The 23,235-nt window shown below is 45.8% G+C and overlaps 1 protein-coding gene across 1 annotated transcript in view; it reads right to left on the bottom strand.

Moving 5' to 3' along the window:
• Positions 1-23,235, bottom strand: part of PDZD7 (PDZ domain containing 7) — a 149,229-nt gene that overhangs the window by 66,691 nt on the left and 59,303 nt on the right. Inside the window, exons 11-12 of the mRNA XM_029610248.1 lie at positions 22,006-22,187; positions 3,303-3,394 (exon numbers count right to left, since the gene is read on the bottom strand). Of these exons, the coding sequence (XP_029466108.1) occupies positions 3,303-3,394; positions 22,006-22,187 (274 nt within the window). The remainder of the gene's footprint in view (positions 1-3,302; positions 3,395-22,005; positions 22,188-23,235) is intronic.

Genomic DNA, 23,235 nt, shown 5'->3' with positions numbered 1-23,235 from the left:
GGGGGTCAGAGTTTCATCACTGGGGGTTACCAGTGGGGTGAACGTGGCAGCACCCACACCCACACACCTGGGAAAACAACAAGGGAGAGGTCTTTGCCACAAGACTGGTAAAGTTATGGGGACGTTTCGCTAGCTGAAGTAGTTATGGCTACAATGTCAACTCAAAAAGAAAACTGGGCAAGATTTCAGAGGAGAAAGATCTCGGCTGATAGGAGGATACGGCTACACGCTGGGGAAGAGCGCTGATCCCCCGAGTTTGAGCTAAATCGGCATATTTGGGGTCAGGAAGGAATTTCTTGCTCTGCTGCAGAACTGGCCACAATCACATCAAAAAAATGCCCCTGGAAAACCAGAACATTTCTGGATTTCTCGTTTCGGCAAACAGTGTGCACTATTTCTAAATAGGGTTTGTTGTATGCCAAAATGGAAAATTCAGATAAAACAAACAAACAAAAAAAAAATCACCCAAAGCCCTGAACAAATTTCAGCCAAAAAAATGGGGCTAAAAACAAACAAACTGAAACTATTTTGCCTGCACATCCCTCCCATGAATGCATTTAAAAGTAAAGATACAAACTTTGAATTGACATTTGCATTTAACAGTAAGCTTGTGCTGGGCAGTAAAAGTAACCAAAACAGAAACAGACAGGTCCATATTCAGCTGTTGTGTGGCTCGGCACATTATCTGGATAAACGATTCTGGCTAACTTTGTCCATATATTCAAGGTGAGGCCACACCGCTGAATATATCCAGCTATGCTGAAGTTAGACAAATAAGTTTATCTGACTATCTTTAGGACAGATCTACAGGTTAACTTTCCAGCTAACTCGGCTGCTCCCAGTTATGTCCACAGAACACCCCTAACTTATCCGGCTAGAATTTAGACAGATAACTTCTGAGTTATCTGAGTGAATGGTTGTGAAAATGGAGCTCAGAAAGTTTTACAGAGTGTGAAAGAGACAAAGAGAAGAGTCAAAGCGACGAGCAGTCTGCTGCATTCATGCAAGTGAGAATTAAAAAGAATATGAAAAGTGTGTGACCAGCACAAAAAAGGAGCCTCAGATTTTGCAAATAATATAAAATTGATAACTGAGAGAACAGCAGAGGCTGGAAACGTGAGCAGAAAAGGAGGCATCAAAGATGAAACCAAGGTTCTGGGCGAATCAGAAAAGGGAAGTGGTGAAGAATCAATAAAAAGAAACTCTGGAGATGGGCGAAGAAGGTGAGATGAAAGAGGGCTTCAGTTATGGAGGCGTTCTCCATGAGGAAATGCAAACTCACTCTTGAGGTGACAGAAAAGAGCAAGAAAGACAGAGGAAGGTGGGGAAGGAAAGAAGATATAGAGTTGAGTGTTATTCACAAAGGAATGGTAGTAACACTCATAGGAAGAGGTGAAAGACTCAAGACCAAGAAGATAAATATGTGACCAACCCTTTGGTTTGTCAGCAGATGGCTCCAGGTCCAATCTGGCCTAGTAACAGCAGGGGACATCCGTTCTCTTTCAGTCTCTCCACTGAGCTGACTGTGATTGGATATCCCAGGGGCATAAGGTGGAGTTAGAGGTAGCGTGGAGTTTCAGTTTTGAGTTAGGATTTGAAGAGTGAGGAGCTGTTTTTCCATTTCCCCCTGCTGAGTTGGGCCTACTAACCCAGCTTGGTGGGGGTTTTTTGTGTTCAGAGGAAGATCCCTTCTCAGTACTCTCCCTGTCTGACAGGATCTACCTCCCTTTTTTAGAGAGAGAGAAGTTTTATAGTTTGTTTTTGGTCAGCTTTTGCATTAGTTTTATCTTATTCTGGGGAACATCCTGTGCCTTGGGAAGGGAGCAACCCCTCTAATCCTGAGAGCAGGGGCTGGAGACCTTTGAACAACCCGTGACCAGTGACAGCACTACCCAGCATGAGATATTTTGGATTAGAGACTTTTGAATTTTCTTCTTTTTGTTCATGTAGAGGTGTTTACCAGCTCTCTGCACAAACTGATCTGTGAGCTGAATTGAACATTTGGCCTCTCTCCCTGAGAGGTCCATCAAGGTTGTGACATCAAGCCCTGGGAAACTCCCAATCGCATTTCCACCCCAAAGGGAAAGGAGGCAGGCTGTGGGCTTCAGACTGAACTCTGGACTCAGGCAGGAGCTTTTCGTGGCGTGGAGCTCCCCCCTACGACTCTCCCTCTACTGGGCTATTGCACAGATGAATAGGCAGTGGCAAGCTCCTTCCCAGAAGCTGGAGAGATGGTCACCAGCAACCCTGCAGAGACCCCGAGTAAATAGCCCAACTGTACAGTTTCATTTGTTGAATGTCTGTGGGACAGTGACTACATTTTGGAAATGATCAGTAAATATGATATGAACACCCAGCCTGAGTCCAGCCTGTCTGTCCTTGAAGAGAAAATCTCACCAGAAAGACACACACACACACACACACACACACACACATACACATTCAGGCCGATGCAATACCATGTGCAAGCCACTGCGCGATTGCATGTGCGTTTTGGACGGACATCCAAATCACCACGTAGCTAACACCACTCATCACATGGAAATGAGGCTATTAGCGAATCCCTGCGATCCAATAAATTTTCCGCCCAGCCATCGCACTCTTGCAAGATGACAAATTTTATGCCAGCCCAAGACTGGCGTAAAGTTATGCCACGCTCCAGGGTGCATTGGAAAAAAAAAGAAAAATCCTGCTTTCTGTGATTCCTCCTAATAGCATCGTAGAGATGCTAAGTAGGAGGAACCAAATAAAGCAGTATTTATTTAAAAAAAAAAAAAAGAATTCTGGACGAACAATAAACACACAGGATACACAGTCCAGGCCGAGCATCTTCTCCGTGTATATGCCGGTAGTGGGAGAAAACAGATGTTCATAGATTGAGCGTCCGTTTTCCCAACGAGCTTGACAGCCACCTCCTCCTGTACACCCAATGCAGAGGAGGTGCTATGGACGCACATTTGTCCCTAGCGCCGCCTCCTTAGCGTGACCCCCAGGAGAGGTGGCTGGATGTGCGTTGGGAAAGTGGGGGCTCGACACTGAGCGCCCGTATTCTGCGCACACTTATTGCATCGGCCCGATTAGGAGGGTCGCTCCATCACCTGGGGCACTGAGGATTTCCTCATCTCCCATAGAAAGAGCTCAGGAAGAAGGGGAAAGAGGGGCAGATCAGCCCCGAATAATAAATACCCGACAAAAGGTTACAAATAGAAAGGAGGAGGGGGCTGTGGAAACTAGCCCTACGGGACATCCACACTGAAACATGAACACACACAGAGAAGTATTCAGATGATTCCTTTTCTTACCTTATGTCTCTTAAAAGCAGGAGCTTCTCTGGTCGGTCAAGTATTGCAAGCAACGGCCTCACCAGATCCTCCACCCCTCCATCTTGGACATACTGAAAAAAACAAGTGGTCATCCATTGAGAAAGAAAGAAAGGCATAAGGAGGCATGTGGGGTCCTCCCTCCTGCTTACAAATCCAACTCCTGTCTTCTTGTATGGCGTATATACACAACGTAAGAGTGAATGAAAAGAACAGGCCCAACTAAGAGCCTAAACTCTTCATATTATGTCTGCATCTTTGGAGATGACACAAAAAGAGACTAATGGTTAAGCCTAGGTTTATAAATGTTTTCGACAAGTTCTCTTAGACAGATCCATTAGCAATTATCAGCCAGGCAGACTCAGGATTCACCACTTTCTACCTCTGAAGGTGAGCCCCCCTGGCATGGATCGCTCTGTTAGAATCTGCCAGGTGGTTCCGAATGACCTGGACTGGCCGCAGGATGCTGGGCCTCGATGTACCATTGGTCTCACTCAGCATAGCACTTCCTGTGCTCTTATGGGGATCACTTGCACGATCAATGCATGCCCAGGAGGGGGGAAAAAAAGTTTCTGGATGAGTAGATGAAAGGAGCAAAAGATCTCTCTGCAGGGATTCTCAACTCAGTCCTTTGGAGTGCTCTGGAGGGTCTGGTTTACAACCTGTTCAATACACAACTGCATGAGATATATTTGCATGTGCTGGGCATTCTAAGGTATGGAAACCTTACTCATTTTCATTCTGGAGAGCCTGAAAAACAGCCTGACCAGTTAGAGAACCCTGCTCTAGATGGGCAGGTGCCGTTGCTATCATTTTATCCAGTACTGATGTCTGAGCAACAGCTGGAATTCAAAAGATGCACAGTTCATTGATAAATGACTTCCATTGTACATTTTGGGACCATGAATCCATACTTTATTGCTGTCCAGTTTCAAGAGGGCTAGCTCTTCCACTGAGCAGGAAAAACCGATCAAGCTTAGCAGAATAAATCTGGCCACAAAAAAAGGATGGATGCCTAGAAATTCTCTTAAGCTAAAATAAAGCAGTTCAGCTTTGGCAGAGCTCACGGAGGAAAAATGTCATGGAGTGCAGTTGGGTGCCTCCTACAACTATGAAGGTATTTTTTCATTAAGTCGTTTATGACCTTCAGATTCCAAGTCTGAAAGACACAACATTCTGGCAAATTACCTAGTATACAGTACAGTTTAACAAGCCCAGAAAAGGATCCTGTCTGGTTCAACAGCAACATAAAATATTCCTTTCAGTTTTTTCTAATTTTAGTTTTGTCTTTTTTTTTTTAAATTTCTAGCCTCCCATTCCTCCATCCCCCCCGATAATTCTTCCATGTACTAGGTGCTTAGTTATGCTTCAGTATTAAATCATGGACTACAGCTGTTTCTTTTGCAAAACTCATAATTTCTGATGATCACACCCTGACTTTCCAAATTCTGAAAATAGTCATGGATTAATCAACTTTCATGTTGGCGTCGGTCTGGCATGTGACAGATTTTTTTCACATTCTGCGGAAAATTCTAAAACAACTGCTTATCCCTACCAAGAGTGTTAGGGATTGTAGAGCTGAGCCGTCATTGTGAATGGGCAGACTAGAGAGACTGAATAGTCTTATTGCCTTCACATTTCTCTATCTTTGAAAGTCAAAACTTGCTGATTTTCAAGTTACTGAGAAGCTTCTTAGGTAGCAGTCCATTGTGTGGCCCAGAAAACTTAGTTTGTGTGGCCTGTCTTGGTTCTGCTATGAGATCCCTGGTCAAAATAACTGAAGGTCTCAAATTTCATGGGTGACTTCTGCTGATACAATGTAAGGAATAGTGGTTCTTGAACCAGTGACCCTCAGAGCTTGGGACACAGACCCTCAGGGCCAAATGATCTTGAAACACCTTAGTAGTAATTACCTAGTGTACCTGGCGGGAGTGGTCTTGACTGGATCATCCTTGGCTGAATCCCCTGATTAGAAGCTGTTTTAAAGGAGGCCCTGCTTGACACACCCTTGCTGGCCCAAACAGTCTCCTTAGGCCTTGCCTGTAGAAATTGCTGGCTGTCTGGCTCTGATTCCTGATCCACGCTTAGACCTAAAGCCTCAACCTGCCTATGCCCTTAGGCACTTCACAGACTGCCATGTCCCAGCCACAGCCTGCACCTGTGAGCTCAACCCCTGGGGAATGGCTGTGGGGTTGGATGAGGACACCGTCCAGGTGCTGTGCATGGTGAGCTTGTTTTCTGAACTGCTGCTTAATAAGAGCCCTGGCCTCCTCTGGACTCTGGAGGAAAGCCCTACAACATCTAATAACTTGGACCAACCAAATCAGGAGGCCTGAACAAGATGGAAGCCCCAGCTAGGATAGTGGAAATTTTGAAAGGGCTCATGAATGCAGTTCAGGGCAAACAGGCCTTGCCTCAAAAAATGGACATTTTTCAAGGGGCTACCCTCCAGGAGAGATAATTTGTATCCCACACCCAATGGATCCACCATGGAGTCCCAAATGCCCTTGCCGAAAAAAAAATTTATGGGACCTGGGGGAAACTCCGAGGTTCTATTCATCTGTGCAAGTATTGGTTCGGGGTGCACTAAGGGGCCGCGCATCCAATCCCCCGAACCTAAAAGCGCCCTCAACATGCAAATGCATGCAAATGCATGTTGATGGCCCTATTAGGTATTCCCGCGTGATTCAGAAAACAAAATGTGCAACCAAGCCGCACATTTTGCTTTCAGAAATTAGCGCCTACCCAAAGGTAGGCGCTAATTTCTTCGAGCACAGGGAAAGTGCACAGAAAAGCAGTAAAAACTGCTTTTCTGTGCACCCTCCGACTTAATATCACGGCGATATTAAGACGGAGGTCCCAAAGGGTAAAAAAAGTAAAAAAAAAAAAAAAATTTGAAGGCGGCCCGCAGCTGTCGGGTCGAAAACCGGATGCTCAATTTTGCCGGCATCCGGTTTCCGAGCCCGTGGCTGTCAGCGGGCTTGAGAACCAACGCCAGCAAAATTGAGCGTCGGCTGTCAAACCCGCGGACTTTACTGTATTGGCCCGCCTGTTACTGAGTTCCGGCATCTTACTGTGGAAATAGATTGGAACAAGCCAGCCCTGCGTGCTCATTTCCTTTGGAGATTGGCCCCATATATCTGTGGCCCCTTCGTGCCACAGAGGTATGCCAGATTTAATTAAAAGAGGATGACATATTAAAGTAGTGATTTCCTCCTAAGGGAAGTCCTGTATGGTTTGTGTCGTCACAGTTGTGGGAAGGTTCCAGTGAGAGAGGTTCATTCTGAGGGCAGAGGGTGTGACAGGCAAGTATGTGAGTGACAGCCTGCTGCAGCCCCCTTGGACACGGTTTAGAGTAGGATATAAAAGCCCTGTTTACACTTGGGACTGGGGCTTCTCCAGAGTCAGAGTCATCAAGCAACAGAAAGATTTAGCTGTTACCCCCTCCTCGGGAATACAGATAGGAAAGCCAAGAGTTTAGATGGGGATTCTCCCCAAGTTTCCCAGGAGACCTGATAGAGAAATACTAAGTGGTGAATCGAAGTGTGAACAAGGACCAGGAGACAAAGTGTGTCTGGCTGGAACTTATCATGGGGCTCGGAGGACTTCATTGCTGAAGAGAAGTAGAGTGAATCTTCCTAGAGCCGTTCTGGAGATCTGAGAGTACAAGAAGCTGGGTCCAGAGTCTGTGTTATGGGGCTTGAATAGGTCGAATGATGGGAGAGGGAATAGTGAAGAGAATTTTCTCCCTTACTGAGGAGACGTGGACTGTAAAACTATTTTTTTCCTTCATCTGGATATCATTTTCCCTTGTTTTATTCTGTGGAACTAACTCAGAACTGAAGCTTTGAATATTATTGTGATTTTCCTCGACTGAATTATTCCAGTAAACTATTTGATTTTTTGGAGCACAACTATTGGTATGGACAGTGAGTTTTTATCAGGTTGTGAGTGTGTATGTGTGTGTGTGTGTCATCCGCCTGGTTTGGCACTACAGGTTATCCTGCCCCCGCCCCAAGAAACATGCGTTCCCCATTTTGGAAAAACTGGACAATAGCTCCACAGGGCTGGGAAGGTGACTCTGAAGAAAAAAGGGGTTATACATCAAAGATGAATTAGCCCGTGAGGACTCACTAGCTAGCCTGGAAGGCCTGGTTAACATGCGCACTAGAACTGAGAGAGGAGCTCGGAGTTACTTAGCCCAAGGAGTTGGTCTGTGCTTCTTGAACCGCCACGGGAGTCCATGATGTTTGAAGATGCCAGGCGCTGCCTATCGTCTGATGAGAAGAAGAAGCAATAACAAGACAGGTTGTAGTTGTATTGTAGCCACCCTAGTCTTTTCTGGCAAAATAGCCCCAGTCATCCACAGACTGGGAACTACTCTCTAATAGGGAAGAAGGAATCTTGGACCTCTTAGAGGGAAGGGGTTGAGATACTAATACCTCTTTTACTGTGAGCATTGCTCAGGTACCTCAGTCTTCTCAGCTTACAAAACTATGATGCGGCTTTCATGGGGGAATGCTGAATTATCCATAACAACTATGATGGATTCTGGTGCCTCTGTCTGTTTTATAGACCTTGCCTTTGCTCAGGTTCCCATATGCTAGCAAGGCGGCAGGAGTTGTAGTCAAGACAACCGATGGCTCCCCCTGGCATCAGGCCCAGTGGTTTCTGAGACAAGAACCCTAATCATGACCATGGTTCATGGCTATCAAGAAGTCGTCTGGTTTGATCTTATTTAAGCTTTGCACTTCCCTGATATTTTGGGGCTACCTTGGTTGGACTAGCAAGAACCCCTAATGTGGAAAACCCAACAGTTTGCCTTTTCCTCAAAGTATTATCTGAAAAACTGTATGCCTAACACTAGACTCCAGGAGGCAGAGACTGAAGAATGTCCATTGGAGAATCAAGGATGTGCTATGGTTAACAAGGAATAGGATCTCTTGCCTGAGAAGTATTATTTATTTATTTATTTAACAGTTTTATATACCGACCTTCATAGTAAATAACCATATCGGATCGGTTTACAATTAACAAGAATAAAAAACTGGGGTAACTATTCAAGTAAACGAAAGATAAACAGTATGTAGGAATGAGTCAAAAGTTACAATCAACAGGGAAGAGAACTTGGAAGCTTGAAACAAGCTGGAAAGAAGATAAGGTAGGAAATAAATATGAAGTGATGCCATAGGGCGTACGGGTTAAAGCTTAATGGTGCTTTAACCTGGGAATATCAGGATGTATTAGGAATATTAGGATGTATTAGGGAATATTAGGAATATCAGGATGTATTCGACAAAGTGACAGCCGATGTTTTACCACCACACAGGCTGTATTCACTGCCCAACTGACCTCTAGCCTGAGGCTGAAATTCCATTCAGGCAGATTTACTCCCTATCTAAATCTGAACTCTATGGGCGTACTTATAAGTCAATCTGAAAAAACAAACAAAAAAAAACAAAAACGTGTTTATTAGGCATTCAACTGCACCAGCAGTTGCCCCCCTTTTTTGTGCCAAAATAGGATGGGTCTTATCGCCAGCTAGTGATTATTGAGCATTGAGTGCAGTAGCAATCCAGAATCATTATCCATTTACTTTGATCAATTTCTGCAGGTTGGGTCTTCACCAAACTGGATCTTTGGGGGCCTGTAATCTCATCTGAATTTGTGCAGGTGATGAGTGTAAAACAGCCTTTCGGCCATTCTAAATTTTTAGTACTGCCTTTTGGATTGTGCAATGTACCCGCAACGTTCCAAATCTTGGTAAATGAGGTGTTTTGGGACATGTTTGACCAGAGTGTGGTCATATATTTGGACAATATCCCTTATTTTTTCAGAAGACCTGGCCCAGTATGATCAGCATATACGTCAAGTCTTGGATTGCCTGAGCCAGAGACTATATGCCAAACTTGAAAAATGTGAGTTTGATAGGCGGACCATTTAGTTCTTAGGGTATATAATTTCTCAGAAGAGTTTACATATTGATCTCTCAAAGACTGGTCTGCCCCAAAGAATATCAAGGATACACTAGGTTTTTTGAGATTTGTCAACTTTAACTGGCTGTTTATGCAAGGATTTTCCAAGATAGCAGCCCCACTGAGAAAGTGTTGAAGAAAAACACCCCCTTCAGCTGGGCCTCGGAACAACAATTCACCTTTGCCAGCTTTAAGAAGGCAATCAATTTATTCCCAGTTTTGGTGTATCTGGAGCCTAAGCTACCCTTTCCAGTAGAGACCGATGCATCGAGAGGGGCAATCACGGCTATCCTGTCCCAAAGGAAGGGGCCTGGGAAACCCCTCCACCCTGTGCCTATTTTTCTGAAAAAGCTAGCACCCGCCAAGTGGAACTATCACATCTATGATAAGGAATTATTAGCAATCTAAACAGCTTTTGAGGAATGGCAACACTTCCTGGAAGAAGCAGAGCATTGAGGACAAGTGTACACCGACCATGAGAAACTGGAATATCTGAGAACTATGTGGAATATGAACTCCTGGCAGGCCTGCTGGTCACTCTTGTCTAAATCTGACCTGGCCCACAGAAAAGTAAAGTGGATGCTCTGTCACAAAGGGGGGAGCAGGTCTTGCAAGCATCATCAGAGTCTACCCTTTTTGCGTCCAGAGAATTTAATTTTAGGCATCACACCCAGATATCAAGGAATTAGTCAGAATGGAGCTGCCCAAAGATGAATTTGTCTAGACTCAATGCCGACAAATAATGGGAGCAGTTGTTGAGGGCAAGTGGAGCCAGGGAGAAGGGAATCTTTATAGAGGGCAGAAGCTATATGTGCCATAAGGACTTGCCCACCTGGGAACCTTCTGTATGTGCCATAACTCTCTTCTGGCAAGTCACCCGAGATTCTCTAAAACCAAAAAACTGATCAGCTGAGATCTTTGGTAGCTAAGTTAGAGCACAGACATCGCAGAGTATGTGTTCACAACAAAATATTGAGCCAAAGTCCCCATGGTTTGTGGAACCCCTTGCCATTGCCAGAGATACCGGGGCAATGGATTTCACTGAACTTTTTTACTGACCTCCCAGTATCTCAAGGTAAGTCCACAATCTTAGTTATGGTCTCATTCTTGAAAATGGCTCACTTGGTACCTGTCACTGGTCTTTCTTCCTCCCAAAAGACAGTGGAACTCCTGGTTAAGGAAGTAATTTGGCTATATGGGTTGCTATCCCATATTGTCTCAAACCAAGGTTTGCAGTTTGAGGCTAAGTTTTGAAGGGAGATCACCTAGGCATCCTACTCCATTAGTCATCGGCTTACCACTTGTAGTCTAATGATCAAATGGAGCTCCTAAACCAAACCCTGGAATAATATATGTTGCTTTTGCAATCACCAGCAAACCTACTGGTTGCAAACATTCCCTATGGCAGAGTTTGTACAGTATCTCTGAGCCCTCATCGATTAAGACCTCACCGTTTTTCGCCAGCTAAGGTTTCTGTCCACATTTCCATTCAAGAGAAACCGGTCAGTCAATCCTGGTTCCTGCAACAGCTGACTGGGTAAATGCCTTAGGCGATCTGCCTACCCAAATGTGTGGGGAACTAGAAAAGGCCAAAGAAATCTAGAAAAGGTTCACAGACGAGCCACAAAGTTTGCTGCTGGAGACAAAGTCTCGGTTGCCGCTCGTAATATGAAAAGCGGGAGGTCTGTGGCCAAGTTGAATGAAAAAATACATGGGTCTCTTTACCAACCTTCAAGGTCCAACTCCCTGTCCACCCAGTCATAAAGCCAAACTTCTTTTTCAGGAAGCTAATGCCTCCTCCCCAATGTCTGCACTATCCCATTGCCTGGAAGGGCTACGGTTCAAAGAAAGGCAGTTGAGAATTAGCAGAGCACGTATGTGTTTATCAGACTCTTAGCCCATTTCTGCAGAGAACATTTAAACAAATCTATAACTCAGGCCTCAGGAGAGGTCATTCGGAGGGAGAGTATTCTGTAAGGAATAGCAAGTCTTGAACCAGTGAACCTCAGAGTTTGGGGCACAGACCCTCAGGATTAGCCACAGGGCCAGCTGATTTCAGAACACCTTGGTAGTAATTACCTAATCTACCTGCCAGAGCCGGTCCACACCTCTGGAAGATTCTGATTGGACCAGCCTTGAGTGTATACCCTGATTGGCAGCAGTGTATAAGGAGACCCCATTTGACATACCCTTGCTGGTCCAAACAGCGATCTGAGGCCTTGCCTGTGGAAAAGCTGTCTGATTGCCCCCTGATCCATGCCTAGGCCCAGAGCCTCAATCAGCCTATGCCCTTAGGGACTTCAACTCGTCAAGTCCCAGCCACAGCCTGCACCTGAGGGTAAACTTACTACACACGTAACTTTCCCCCCCAGTGAGAAGAGGGTTTTCCTGGGGGCAGGGTTTGCACTTCCGCATATATTTTTGAATATTAAAAAAAAAAGTATGCTCGTTAATTTTTCTTGGAAAAACTACCCGCACAACTCAGCAGGTGTGTGGATAGTTTATCTGGGACAATTTCTGAAGGAAAAGTGAAGTGCGCATTTCCTCTTTGAAAATTAGTACAAAGCCTGTGAGCAAAAAGTGCTGTGATATAAAGGCTGTGAACTCTGGTCTCCCCGGCATTCCCAGTCCCACCCACCTAAGCAGCGGAAGCCAAGCCCAGAAACCGAAGCCTGATCTCCCCTCATGGCAGCAGGGAGCACCCGCATGGCCCAGCAACACAGTCATGTGCGTGAATTTTGTGTGCGCTGCCAGAGAAATGGGAAGGGATTCTGAACTCCTGTGCACTGCATTTGTCTTCTGTTTTCCCACCTCCTTCCTCCTATTTGTTTCTCTTAGTTAAGGTGAGCACTGGGTGGCTGCTGAGTGCCCTGTGGTGCTTGTGCCAGCACACAGCGAGCAGGGTCAAAATCTGCGGGTCAGCCTGCTGATCTTGTGTGTATGCAGTCTTCCTTCTGATTATTTATGTACATTTGTTGACCGGGCGAGCCATATTAAAAAATCGAAATCCTTGTTTTCAGCTGGGTCCCAGGGAAGGTAGCAGCGTGAATGCATTTGCCAAGGAAAAGGGACACAGTTAATATACTTGCATAATTTGAAACTCAAGTAGAAAGCTGTTCTCAATCAGAGTGAATTTAAATGAGGACCACCTTTTACAGAGGAAAAAGTTTATTTGCTATATTCTAATCTTTATACTGCAAGGCGAGTCTATCATTTACTTTCATGATCCAAAATAAGAGAGAAGTGTATGAGTATCTGTTGTATTACTGACCCTCAGAGGGGCCAAACAGTTTCGGTCAAAACTTGCTTCAATGAAATTCGATTCTGATAATTGTAATCCGACGATACTGGTGGTCTCTCGTATAATAAGAATTAAATAAAATTCATTATTACCGCCGTATACAATGCTATACTACCACCTAGTGTTGAACTAAAATGTTTACCTTCTAGACCAGCAGTTCCCAACCCTATCCTCAGGAACCCTCAATGGAGACAAGTGCATGCAAATCTCTCTCATGAATATTCACTGCAGCTGACCGGATGAGGGTCCTTAGGGACACGTTCAGGAACCAACGTTCTAGACTCGAGAGGGCATTAAAGCACAGACAGACTCCTAGGGCCTGATTTATGCGTACAAGGCTTGATTTTCAAAAGGATTTCCGCGTGTAAATGGGCTTTTGAAAATTGCCTCAGGGGATGAGGTGCGCGGGTAAAATTACGTGAGCAACTCACGCGCATATTTTTACACACACAAAAAGAGAAGCATTCCGCAGGGAGCGGGGGAAGGGTGGAGTTGGGGGCGGGGACATCATCGATGCCTGTATTTTGGATTTGTAGAAGCGCACCTCTAAATGCACACGTGCACATTCACACCCAAATTAGGGCTGCAGTCTGCAAATATTTAACACTCGCAGACTTTAACCCTACGTGCACAGCTATGAAATGATCTTCAATTAACACAGCTTTATGCGTGGAAAGCGGCTTTTGAAAACTATCCCAGGGGTGGAAGGGGGTTCGGGTAACGCGCAGACATGATTTGGAGCGTATTTGCACGTGCACTAGATGAGGCGTTCCGGGGCCAGAGTCAGGGAACTTATTTCTGCATGTACTTGGATTTTCCAAAGCATGCACGTAAATCTCCTCCCACACATTTGGACCCGCTTTTGAGCAGCTGTAAACGTGTGTATCCGTGCGGCGCTGGGGTCCGCAGACACCCCACTAAATGTGCAAAGCGGACTTATACATATAAGTCCAGTCTGAAAATTCGTGCTAAGATCTGTACCTTGTACACGTGGAATCTAGCCCTGCGTGGGCTGCTGAATATTGTCCTCCGTGAGATATCACCAACAAGTTAGTTAATGGTCTTTGTTCACCCCAGTAGAAGCCTTCGGCACTGCTTTCCTTTCCATTTTTTTTTTTTCTCTTTTCAAATCCTGGAGCATTTTTCTTGTACTTTTCCCAGTTAAGTTTCACAGGGGCCTGAAGCTTCTTCACTTCTTTCAGACTCGAGAAACTTTATTGGCACAACAATTTGTACAGGATGAGCTCCCAAAGTATTACACAAAGGGAGATATTTTCACACCCCGCAGGGAGACTGCAGGCCCGCGGACACGCAGTGTTCATGGGCAACGGGGATCTTTTTACCCCGCATGCTTCGCAGAAGCAAAATACAGGGAGGATAAACTTGCAGAAGGCGGGAGGGGCTATGAAAATGAAACCCCGCTGCCTGGTCAGGCCCGCCGCCGCCGTCTCCCAGCTCCACCTCCTTTCCCTGCGGGGAAAATCTACTCACACTGTGTACGGCGAGGGGTCGTGTTCTCCATGGAGGGTTGATGGCAAATTTCAAGGGCAATCTCCAAGGGCAAACACCCGTTTAACCTGTGGAGAATCCCTTTGGAAATTTGCCCTCAAAGAGGACGATTTTCCAAACCCTTTACATGGTGAAACGGAGACTTATGATGGTTAAGTTGGCTAAGAGGAGAGGGGAGGAAAACAGCATACACGCAGGGCTTAATTTGTGGGGGGGGGGGGGGGAACGTGGTGGGACGCACTTCTTTTCAGGCTTAAGAGGCAGAGCAGCAGGGGGAGTTCTGCTCCAGCCCCTCCCCTCTGGGCAGCCTGCAGGGAAGAGAGGAAGAGGGGGTGAGCCTGAAGCACACAGAAAAGAGAACATGCACTCTCGGGCCGATACAGTAAAACTCGCAGGAGAGCGGGCGAGCACCCGCTCTCCCAGCGCGTGCACAGACACTCTCCTCTGCGCGCGATACAGTAATTTAATTTATTTAAAATAGGGCCGTCGGTAAAAAGAGGCGCTAGGGACACTAGCGCGTCCCTAGCGCCTCTTTTCGGACCGGAGTGGTGGCTGTCAGCGGGTTTGACAGCCGACGCTCAATTTTGCCGGTGTCTGTTCTCGTGCCCACTGACAGCCGCGGGTTCAGAAACCGGACGCCGGCAAAATTGAGCAGCCGGTTTTCAACCCTCGAGCCATGGACCTATTTCAAATTTTTTTTTCTTTTTTTTTTAACTTTCGGGACTTCCGACTTAATATCGCCATGATATTAAGTCAGAAGGTGCACAGAAAAGCAGTTTTTACTGCTTTTCTGTGCACTTTCCTGGTGCCCGGAGAAATTAACACCTACCTTTGGGTAGGCGCTAATTTCTGAAAGTAAAATGTGTGGCTTGGCTGCACATTTTACTTACTGAATTGCGCAGGAATACCTAATAGGGCCATCAACATGCATTTGCATGTTGCGGGTGCTATTAGATTCGGGGGGGGGGGGGGGGGGGGGGGGGGGGGGGGGGGGGGTTTGGACGCGTGTTTTCGACGCGCTATTACCCCTTACTGAATAAGGGGTAAAGTTAGCGCGTCAAAAACGCGCATCCAATCGCGGGGTATCGGCCTGTCTGTTCTCTAATCCAGCCCCTCCTCTCTTGATCTCCTTCCTCACCCCCCCCCCCCCACCACACACTTTTGCTGGCCTGCAGGGAACAGAAAGGAAGGGGTGATACTGGAGCAGGCACTGTAGAGCAAAGAACAGAAGCAAAAAAAGTTTTGAATTAGCACAAGTTTGAAAGTTGTGAACAGCAATGCTAATCGTTAAGGCTTCAACCCTGATCTTGATGAATGGCACTGCTGCTCCCAACTTTCAGCCTTAAGCTAATTCATCTCCTTTTTGTGTTCATTACCGAGGGTTTAATTTCTGGCAAAGCAACCCAGAACGGCGTTCTGCTACCCTTTACTCTGGGACCTGAGAAAGTGGGGCAGTGTACATCAGTTCTGGCTCCCCTGAGGAACCAGAACCAGACCCAGTAGCTGCATGGATCACTTATGGCCCCCCCCCCCCCCGGTTCACAGAGGAAGCAGCGCAGTCACATGGCTTTGATTCGGGCGTGCGTATGCACGTGTGTGCGTAAGTATGTGAGTGAGAGAGAGAGCGTTCACACCTGGCCCTGGCCCTGGCCCCGCCACAGTGCCACTTCCTTTCTGTTTTGCAAACTAAGCCCTGCACACCCGGATTAGCCTTTGCCAACCTCTGTAAAAAGTGCCCGCAGAAAAAGCAGATGCAAACGTCCGGCGAGTTTCAAAATGAAAAATCTGCACTTACTTCCGCTTTGGAAATTGGTGCAAAATCCGTGGGTTAAAAAACTAACCCCGTACGTTGTCCCGATGCGGAGAGTTTGACAATTCCCCCCCCCCCAAAAGGATAATTTTCCAAGAGATCTAGCCAGATAGCCAAGCAATTACCTGGCTAGATCTCCTGGGGTGAAAACTGCACCCCTGGAGGGAACGGGTATTTTAGAAAGCGGACACCTATGCTGCTTCTGAAAACACTTTCCTGGGGTGTGTACTTGCAGTCACAGGTACGCTGACTCCTCCACCAGTTCCACTCAGCCCCTCCAGGACTTCGCTTTCATTCCCTTCTCCCCTCCCCCCCCACTACTACTTAACCCAGACCTTGCAACCAAAAAAACACATACAAAAGACAAGTGTAATTTCACTTCCACAACTTAATTGGCCATGCAAAAGCATACGGACAACTTCGGTACTGTATGCGTGCATGCCGCTACAAAAATAGCTTGCGCTTCCGAGCACTGCCCCTAAACCATCCCCCTTTTAAGCCTGCTAATTTATGCGGGACACAGCAAGTACGTGCGCGCCCTCATGATGTATCCAAAATAGCATTTATGCGTGTACGCGCTGCTGGCATGCGCCGATTTTATGCGCAACCTCCGTGTCTCTCTGAAATTCAGGCCCTTTGAAAGGATCCCAAGATAAATCCATGGATGCGTTTTTCTGCCAATTCTGGTAAAGTATAAAGGTGCCAGAGAAGGTGGATGACTTGGCCGATAATTAGGAGGCGCTAATCGTTTAATAATAAGAAAGAGAAGAAAACAAAAACATGTTTTAAAAGAAGTAGATTTCTCCAAGACATCACCTTGCCCTCTTTCTTTTACTTCCTCGTTTGTTGTCATTCCAAGACTTTTTTTTTTTAGTCCCAATATATTGGCCTTTTGTTTTTGGCCTGGCTGTCTCCACCTGCTCCTTTGGGCCTTCCAGCTCGATCAGAACCGGCCTCTATTGGACTGCAGCACCATGTGGCCTTCTGTCAAAACCCCCCCTGACCTAAGTCCACGCATCGGCTGTTCATTGTAAACTCATCCTTTGCGTGGGGTTCATACAGACCAGGAGAGCAACTCCCGGACTTATGTTCATGCAATTTCAAGGACTAAGCTTTCAGAAACTTTTAAAACGAAATCAGAATAGAATAAAAATAAAAGCATATAGGGGATTCAATTATTTTCTTTGCTTTAACTGCAAGGAGAATGAAAGTATCTACGATATTGTCAGCGATGAAATGTTTATCAGCGATAGCTATTAAAGAGAGTTTTTAATGCAAAAGCCCAACTGAGAAGTAGTTTTTTGGGTGACCCTTCTGGGAACTCATCTTGGACAGGCACTCCCATAAGCAGCTGGTATAACAGATTACAGAGACTGAGGGGGCCACATTCAGTAAGCCGGCCAGCAGCTACGTTGCCCAGATAAAGCTATCCGGTTAACTTTACATTCAGTGGATTTTACCTGGATACGTTTTCTGCTGAATGTGCAGATATTGTTATCTGGACAAAGTGACTGTGAGAAAGGGGGAATATTTTTTAAAGGTGATTTATGCAGCTAAAATCTGTTTTTACCTGCATAAATCCTCCCCTTTACAAATTCCCCTCCTTTGTGCAGAGGAAGTTACTCTGCCAAAAAAAAAAAAAAAAATGGAGCTGGAGGCATGGCCGAGGTGGGGAAAATGGCCATGTAAATTTATACTGTGCGCTATCTGGCTACATTTATACAAACAAGTCAGTCCATACAAATTACTGTCCTAAAAATGTTATCGGAAGTCCTAAGTGATCAGTTTTTTTTTTGGTTTTTTTTTATAGTGCTATAGAGGCAGAGCTAGGATTGAAAAGTCAGTTGTTTTTTTGTTTACTACTTCTTTAAGATACATAACCACAAAGGTTTCCTGTCTTTTGTGCAGAAAGGAGATGAGTTCTTGCAACTAAGGCAAGATGTAGGGAAGGGATGGGAAGCAGGAGCACACTGAAGCATGGAAATATCAAAAGGTCAGGAAGTCAATACTTAGCCAGCAGCCAATCAACGGGAAGACTTTATTAGGCAATGAGAAACTGTAACCTTCACAGTAAACTAAAAAGTGAGCCACCTGGGCATTTGTGATCATTTAGAAACAAGCAATAAAATCCTGGTTTAGGTTTTGCCAGGAAGCACCTTCTAGAAAATCTCTTCAGAAGCCTACAGGCCATTGCCTAGCTGGACAGCAACAGCCAATGTTGTGGCCAGCATCACCTAATAACGTCACTTAACAAAATTGCTCTGATGTGAAATAAGCAAAACCACGAGCATTGAGGCAGAAAGAGAAGGGAGTCTCTTCAACTGGGGCTGAATTTGCACTAGTAGCTGAGCTGCAACAGAAAAGAAGATCGCAACGCTTCCTGAGCGAAGAGCAGAGTGTCCAAAAGAAAGAGAGGGAGAGAGAGAGGTCCTGCCAAATTGTGCTGAGGAGCCTTCAACTAGCCATTGGAGAAAATTCCCATCAGAGACATTCCTGGTTCAATTTTGGGTGAGATACAATCATGTTGGGGTTTTAATTCTTTTGGTTTTTTGGAGTTTTTTTTATTATACAAACACAGAGCTGGGTTCCCATGCTTATGTTAAGAAGCAATAAACTGTTTTCCTATATAAAGCTTGGCATAAAATTCATTGTGTCCTAATGAGTGGTGACCTATAGTAAGTATCCCTAGGGATGTTTATTCCATCTTTAGTGCTGTTTTCCTTCCTAACAAGAAATCTGACCACACTGAAGGGGCAACAATACTGTGACTGAGGGTGGGGCAGAACTTCCAAAGACACAAAGTTATAGTAGAGAGATCGGGTGGAGTTGAGGCAGGCCATCCTGGAAAACCTGAGATTACTGACATTGCTATAAGGGACAAGGTGTGGGGAAGCTTCACTTCAGGAAACTCTCCTGCTGCAACTTAAGTGCCCCCTTATCTGGGTCCATCCATTAGCGAGTTCTTTATTTTGAGATAAGGACTGGAGGGTGGGAGGTCCGCTGAAGGTTAGCCTTGTACCAGGTAGCTGCACTAAGCTGGTCAGTTACTGGAAGAGGGCGGGGCTACCACATTTGCAAAGTTATCTGGATAACTTTATCTGGAGAAAAGGACAGGAGTGGTGGGGCACCTTATAGACTAACCAATTTACTGAAGCATGAGCTTTCGAGGATAGAGGCCTCTGTCAGGTGCATGACGTGATGTACAGGAAATGGGTAAAATATATACAAAACAAAGAAAAGGTACTGAATGAGGCAGAACATGGTTTGGAGAGAAAGTTCATAGCATTATAGTATGGCCTACTGACAACTGATATAAGTGTGAAAAGACAGTATGACTGGATAACAATTAAGTTCATAGATAATTGTAGTGAGTCATGAGGCCATTGTCTCTGTTAAGACTTAGGGTGATGGTGTTACGTTTTTTGATGCGTTCCAATTCACACTGGAGTGCTCCTTTGAAGTTCTTATGTAGGAGTATGGCAACCTTAAGGTCAGGTAGAGAATGTCCTGGAAGGTTGAAATGTTCTCCTATAGGTTTCTGGATGTTGCCATTTCTAATGTCAGACTTATGACCATTTATTATTTTCCTTAGGGATTGATCTGTTTGTCCTATGTAGACAGCAGAGGGTCATTGGAGACATATATTACATTGGAAGAAGAGCAGGTGAATAAGCCCTAGATGTTGTAGAATTCCACAAACTCCACCCTACCATCAACCGGAGCCTAGAACAATCATCTCAGCAAGTCCACTTTCTGGACACCATTATCCAAACACATGAAGGATACAGAAGAACCACATTATAATGAAAGCCTACTGACTGCCATGCATACCTACATGCTTCCAGCTTCCAACCCCTATAGTACAGTGACATCTGTTCTGACCCCTCAGAGAGAGACTCGTGTGGAGAAATTACAATGGACATTTTTGGAATTACAGTATCCACCCAACAAGATAAGAAAACAAATCAACAAAGCCGGACAAATACCCAGGAACACTCTACTACAGGATCATCCCAAAAAAGAAAATAACAGAACACCTCTGGTTGTTACCTATAGCTCCCAGCTGAAACCACTGACTCATATCATCAAGGATCTACAACCAATCCTCGACAATGATACCACCCTCTCACAGGCTGTGGGTGGCAAATCTATCTTGGTTTACCAGCAGCCGCCCAACCTCAAACAGATACTCATCAGCAACCACAAATTGTACGATGACACCAACTCAGGAACCAGACCCTGCTAGAAACCCAGATGCCAACTCTGTTCACATATTAACCCAGACGGCACCATCACAGGACCCAGCATCATCAAGTACAACATCCGGGGCTCATTCACCTGTTCTTCTTCCAATGTAATATATGCCATTGTCTACTAGCAATGTCCCTCTGCTGGCTCCATAGGACAAACAGGTCAATCTCTAAGGAAAATAATAAATAGACATAAATCTAACATTAGAAATGGTAACATTCAGAAACCAATAGAACACTTCAACTTTCCAAGACATTCTCTATCTGATCTTAAGGTTGCCATACTCCTACATAAGAACTTCCAAGGTACATTCCAATGTGAAACTGCTAAATTGGAACTCATCAAAAAACTTAACACTATCATCCTAGGTCTGAACAGAGACAATGGCTTCATGACTCACTACAACTATCTAGGAACTTAACTGTTATCAGATCATTCTGTCTTTTGACACAATGGTGTCAGTAGGCTATACTATAATGCTATTAGCATTCTCTCCTCACCAAGTCCTGCCTAATGCAATACCTTCTCTTTCTTCTGTATATAATTTATAGAGATGTGAATAGGAACCGGAATTGGTTCAGATTCCGGTTGCGATTCACATGTGGTTTTTTTTTTCATCAGGCCCGATCGCAGTTTTGTTTATCAGCTGCGCCCGAGCCGATAAACAAAAAAACCCACCCCGACCCTTTAAAACTAATACCTTAGCTTCCCCCACCCTCCTGACCCCCCAAAAAACTTTTTACAGGTACCTGGTGGTCCAGTGGGGGTCCCTGGAGCGATCTCCCGCTCCGGGGTCGTCGGCTGCCACTAATCAAAATGGCACCAATGGCCCTTTGCCCTTACCATGTGACAGGGCATCCGTGCCATTGGCCAGACCCTGTCACATGGTAGGGGCACTGGATGGCCCGCGCTATTTTGATTACTGGCAGCCGATGGCCCGAGTGCAGGAGATCTCTCCCCGACCCCCGCTGGACCACCAGGGGCTTTTGGCAGGTCTTGGGGGACCCTCCTGACCCCCACAAGACTTGCCAAAAGTCCAGTGGGGGTCCGGGAGCGACCTCCTGCACTCGGACCATCGGCTGCCAGTATTCAAAATGGCGCCGATAGCCTTTGCCCTTACTATGTCACAGGGGCTACTGGTGCCATTGGTCAGCCCCTGTCACATGGTAGGAGCACAAGATGGCGCCGGCCATCCAGTGCTCCTACCATGTGACAGGGTCCGGCCAATGGCACGGATACCCTGTCACATGGTAAGGGCAAAGGGCCATCGGCGCCATTTTGATTAGTGGTAGCCGACGGTCCGGGAGCGGGAGATCGCTCCAGGGACTCCCACTGGACCACCAGGTACCTGTAAAAAGTTTTTTTTGGGGGGGGGGGGGTCAGGAGGGTGGGGGAAGCTAAGGGATTAGTTTTAAAGGGTTGGGGTGGGTTTAGGGGTTATTTTTGTGTGCCGCTTTTCCCGCCCTCCCCCAAAACGATAAGAGAAACCCCCTCGATCAATATTGTGGGGTTTTCCTATCGTTTTGGGGGAGCCCCCGATTTCTGACGATCTTGAAAATATCATCCGATATTTTCAATCGTCCAAAGCCCGATTCACATCCCTAATAATTTACACATCTCCTGTACATCACTTCCTGCATCTGACAAAGTGGACTCTGTCCTCGAAAGGTCATGTCTGGATAATCTGTTTAGTCTATAAGGTTCAACCCAACTCCTGTCATTTTTTGCTAGATCAGACTAACACGGCTATCCCTCTGAAGATTTATCTGAAGAACTTACCTGCGGACTGGCTTGCTGAACGTGGACCTCTCCATGCATTTGTTTCAAGCAGCCACTTACCCGTCTGCAGTGGCGCAGGATGGCTGTCACTTCGTCTTCATTCAGAAGCCTGCGGGCCATTTCCTCCATCGCTGCCAGCCTATCCTCCATAGAGGCTTGAGGGCTGCCATTGTGCGGCGAGGAATTCCGATTTGCGTCCTTGTATGTGCCAAAGATGAAGAAGGGACGGCTCCGGTCCTTCTCTAAGATGAATGATACACACATTTACACCCTTGGAAGCCAGGATGACACACACTGAAAGGCAGGAATATTCTAGAGAGATGTTTGTGAACAGCACAGCACACGAATCAGACCTTTCCTCACATCACAAATGCAGCACAGGGGATTAATACCCAGCTACTTCCTTCTCTAAGATGAACAATACACACATTTACAGCCTTGGAAGCCAGGATGGCATACACTGAAAGGCAGGAATATTCTAGAGAGATGTTTGTGAACAGCATGGCACATGAATCAGACGTTTCCTCACATCACAAATGCAGCACAGGGGATTAATACCCAGCTACTTCACCAATGGGTGCTGTGCTGCAGATGACAATCATTTTGCATCTCTAGAGCAGGGATTTCCAAACATTTTAAGTGAAGAGCCAAATGCAAGTTTTTTTTTTAAATCACTGGGAGGCCTGGGGCAGGAGGGCAGGTATCCCTTGGAGTTTTGATGAGCAGGAGACGGGGGTGGTCTGGCCCTTTCATTGATTTGAAATGCTGTGAGTTGGTCAGCAGGCCCTCATGCGACGTTTAACTGTATGGCCACTTAATCGGCTATATTATTCTTTTGAAGATAGCCAGTTAAGCTCAAGGTTATTTGGCCACACACAGTCAGACCATTTTAAACCTAACTGGCTACCTTCAAACATCGCTGGTTAGGTTTAAATTTATCTGGCAAAAAATTAGCCAGATAACTTTAATTGTGGACGTTCAGCGGGACATTCATCCCTCTAAATATCCTGGATGACTTAGCTGGCTAACTGTAGCTGGGTAAATTGTCTGTTTTCGAGTTGTATGAATATTGGCTGGCTTGCCTCTTGCACCGAATTTCTAAGGAGCTGCTGCATCTCTGTTTGAGTGGAAATCTCCGAGTTAAGTCCCAATTTATCTGAGGGTTCAAGAATGGGAAAAACTCCTCGATCAATCCCACCCCACCCCCCTGAAAAGTAAAGCCCCGTGTGGGATGTAATCGGAAGAGAAAGAGCAACCCTAATTGGGGGGGACCTGGCGGGGAGAGAGAGA

Source organism: Rhinatrema bivittatum, chromosome 7 (assembly GCF_901001135.1).
Source record: "Rhinatrema bivittatum chromosome 7, aRhiBiv1.1, whole genome shotgun sequence".
Taxonomy (NCBI): Eukaryota; Metazoa; Chordata; class Amphibia; order Gymnophiona; family Rhinatrematidae; genus Rhinatrema; species Rhinatrema bivittatum.
Note: the sequence above shows the minus strand (reverse complement) of the source record. Positions and strands in the feature narration are given on the sequence as shown.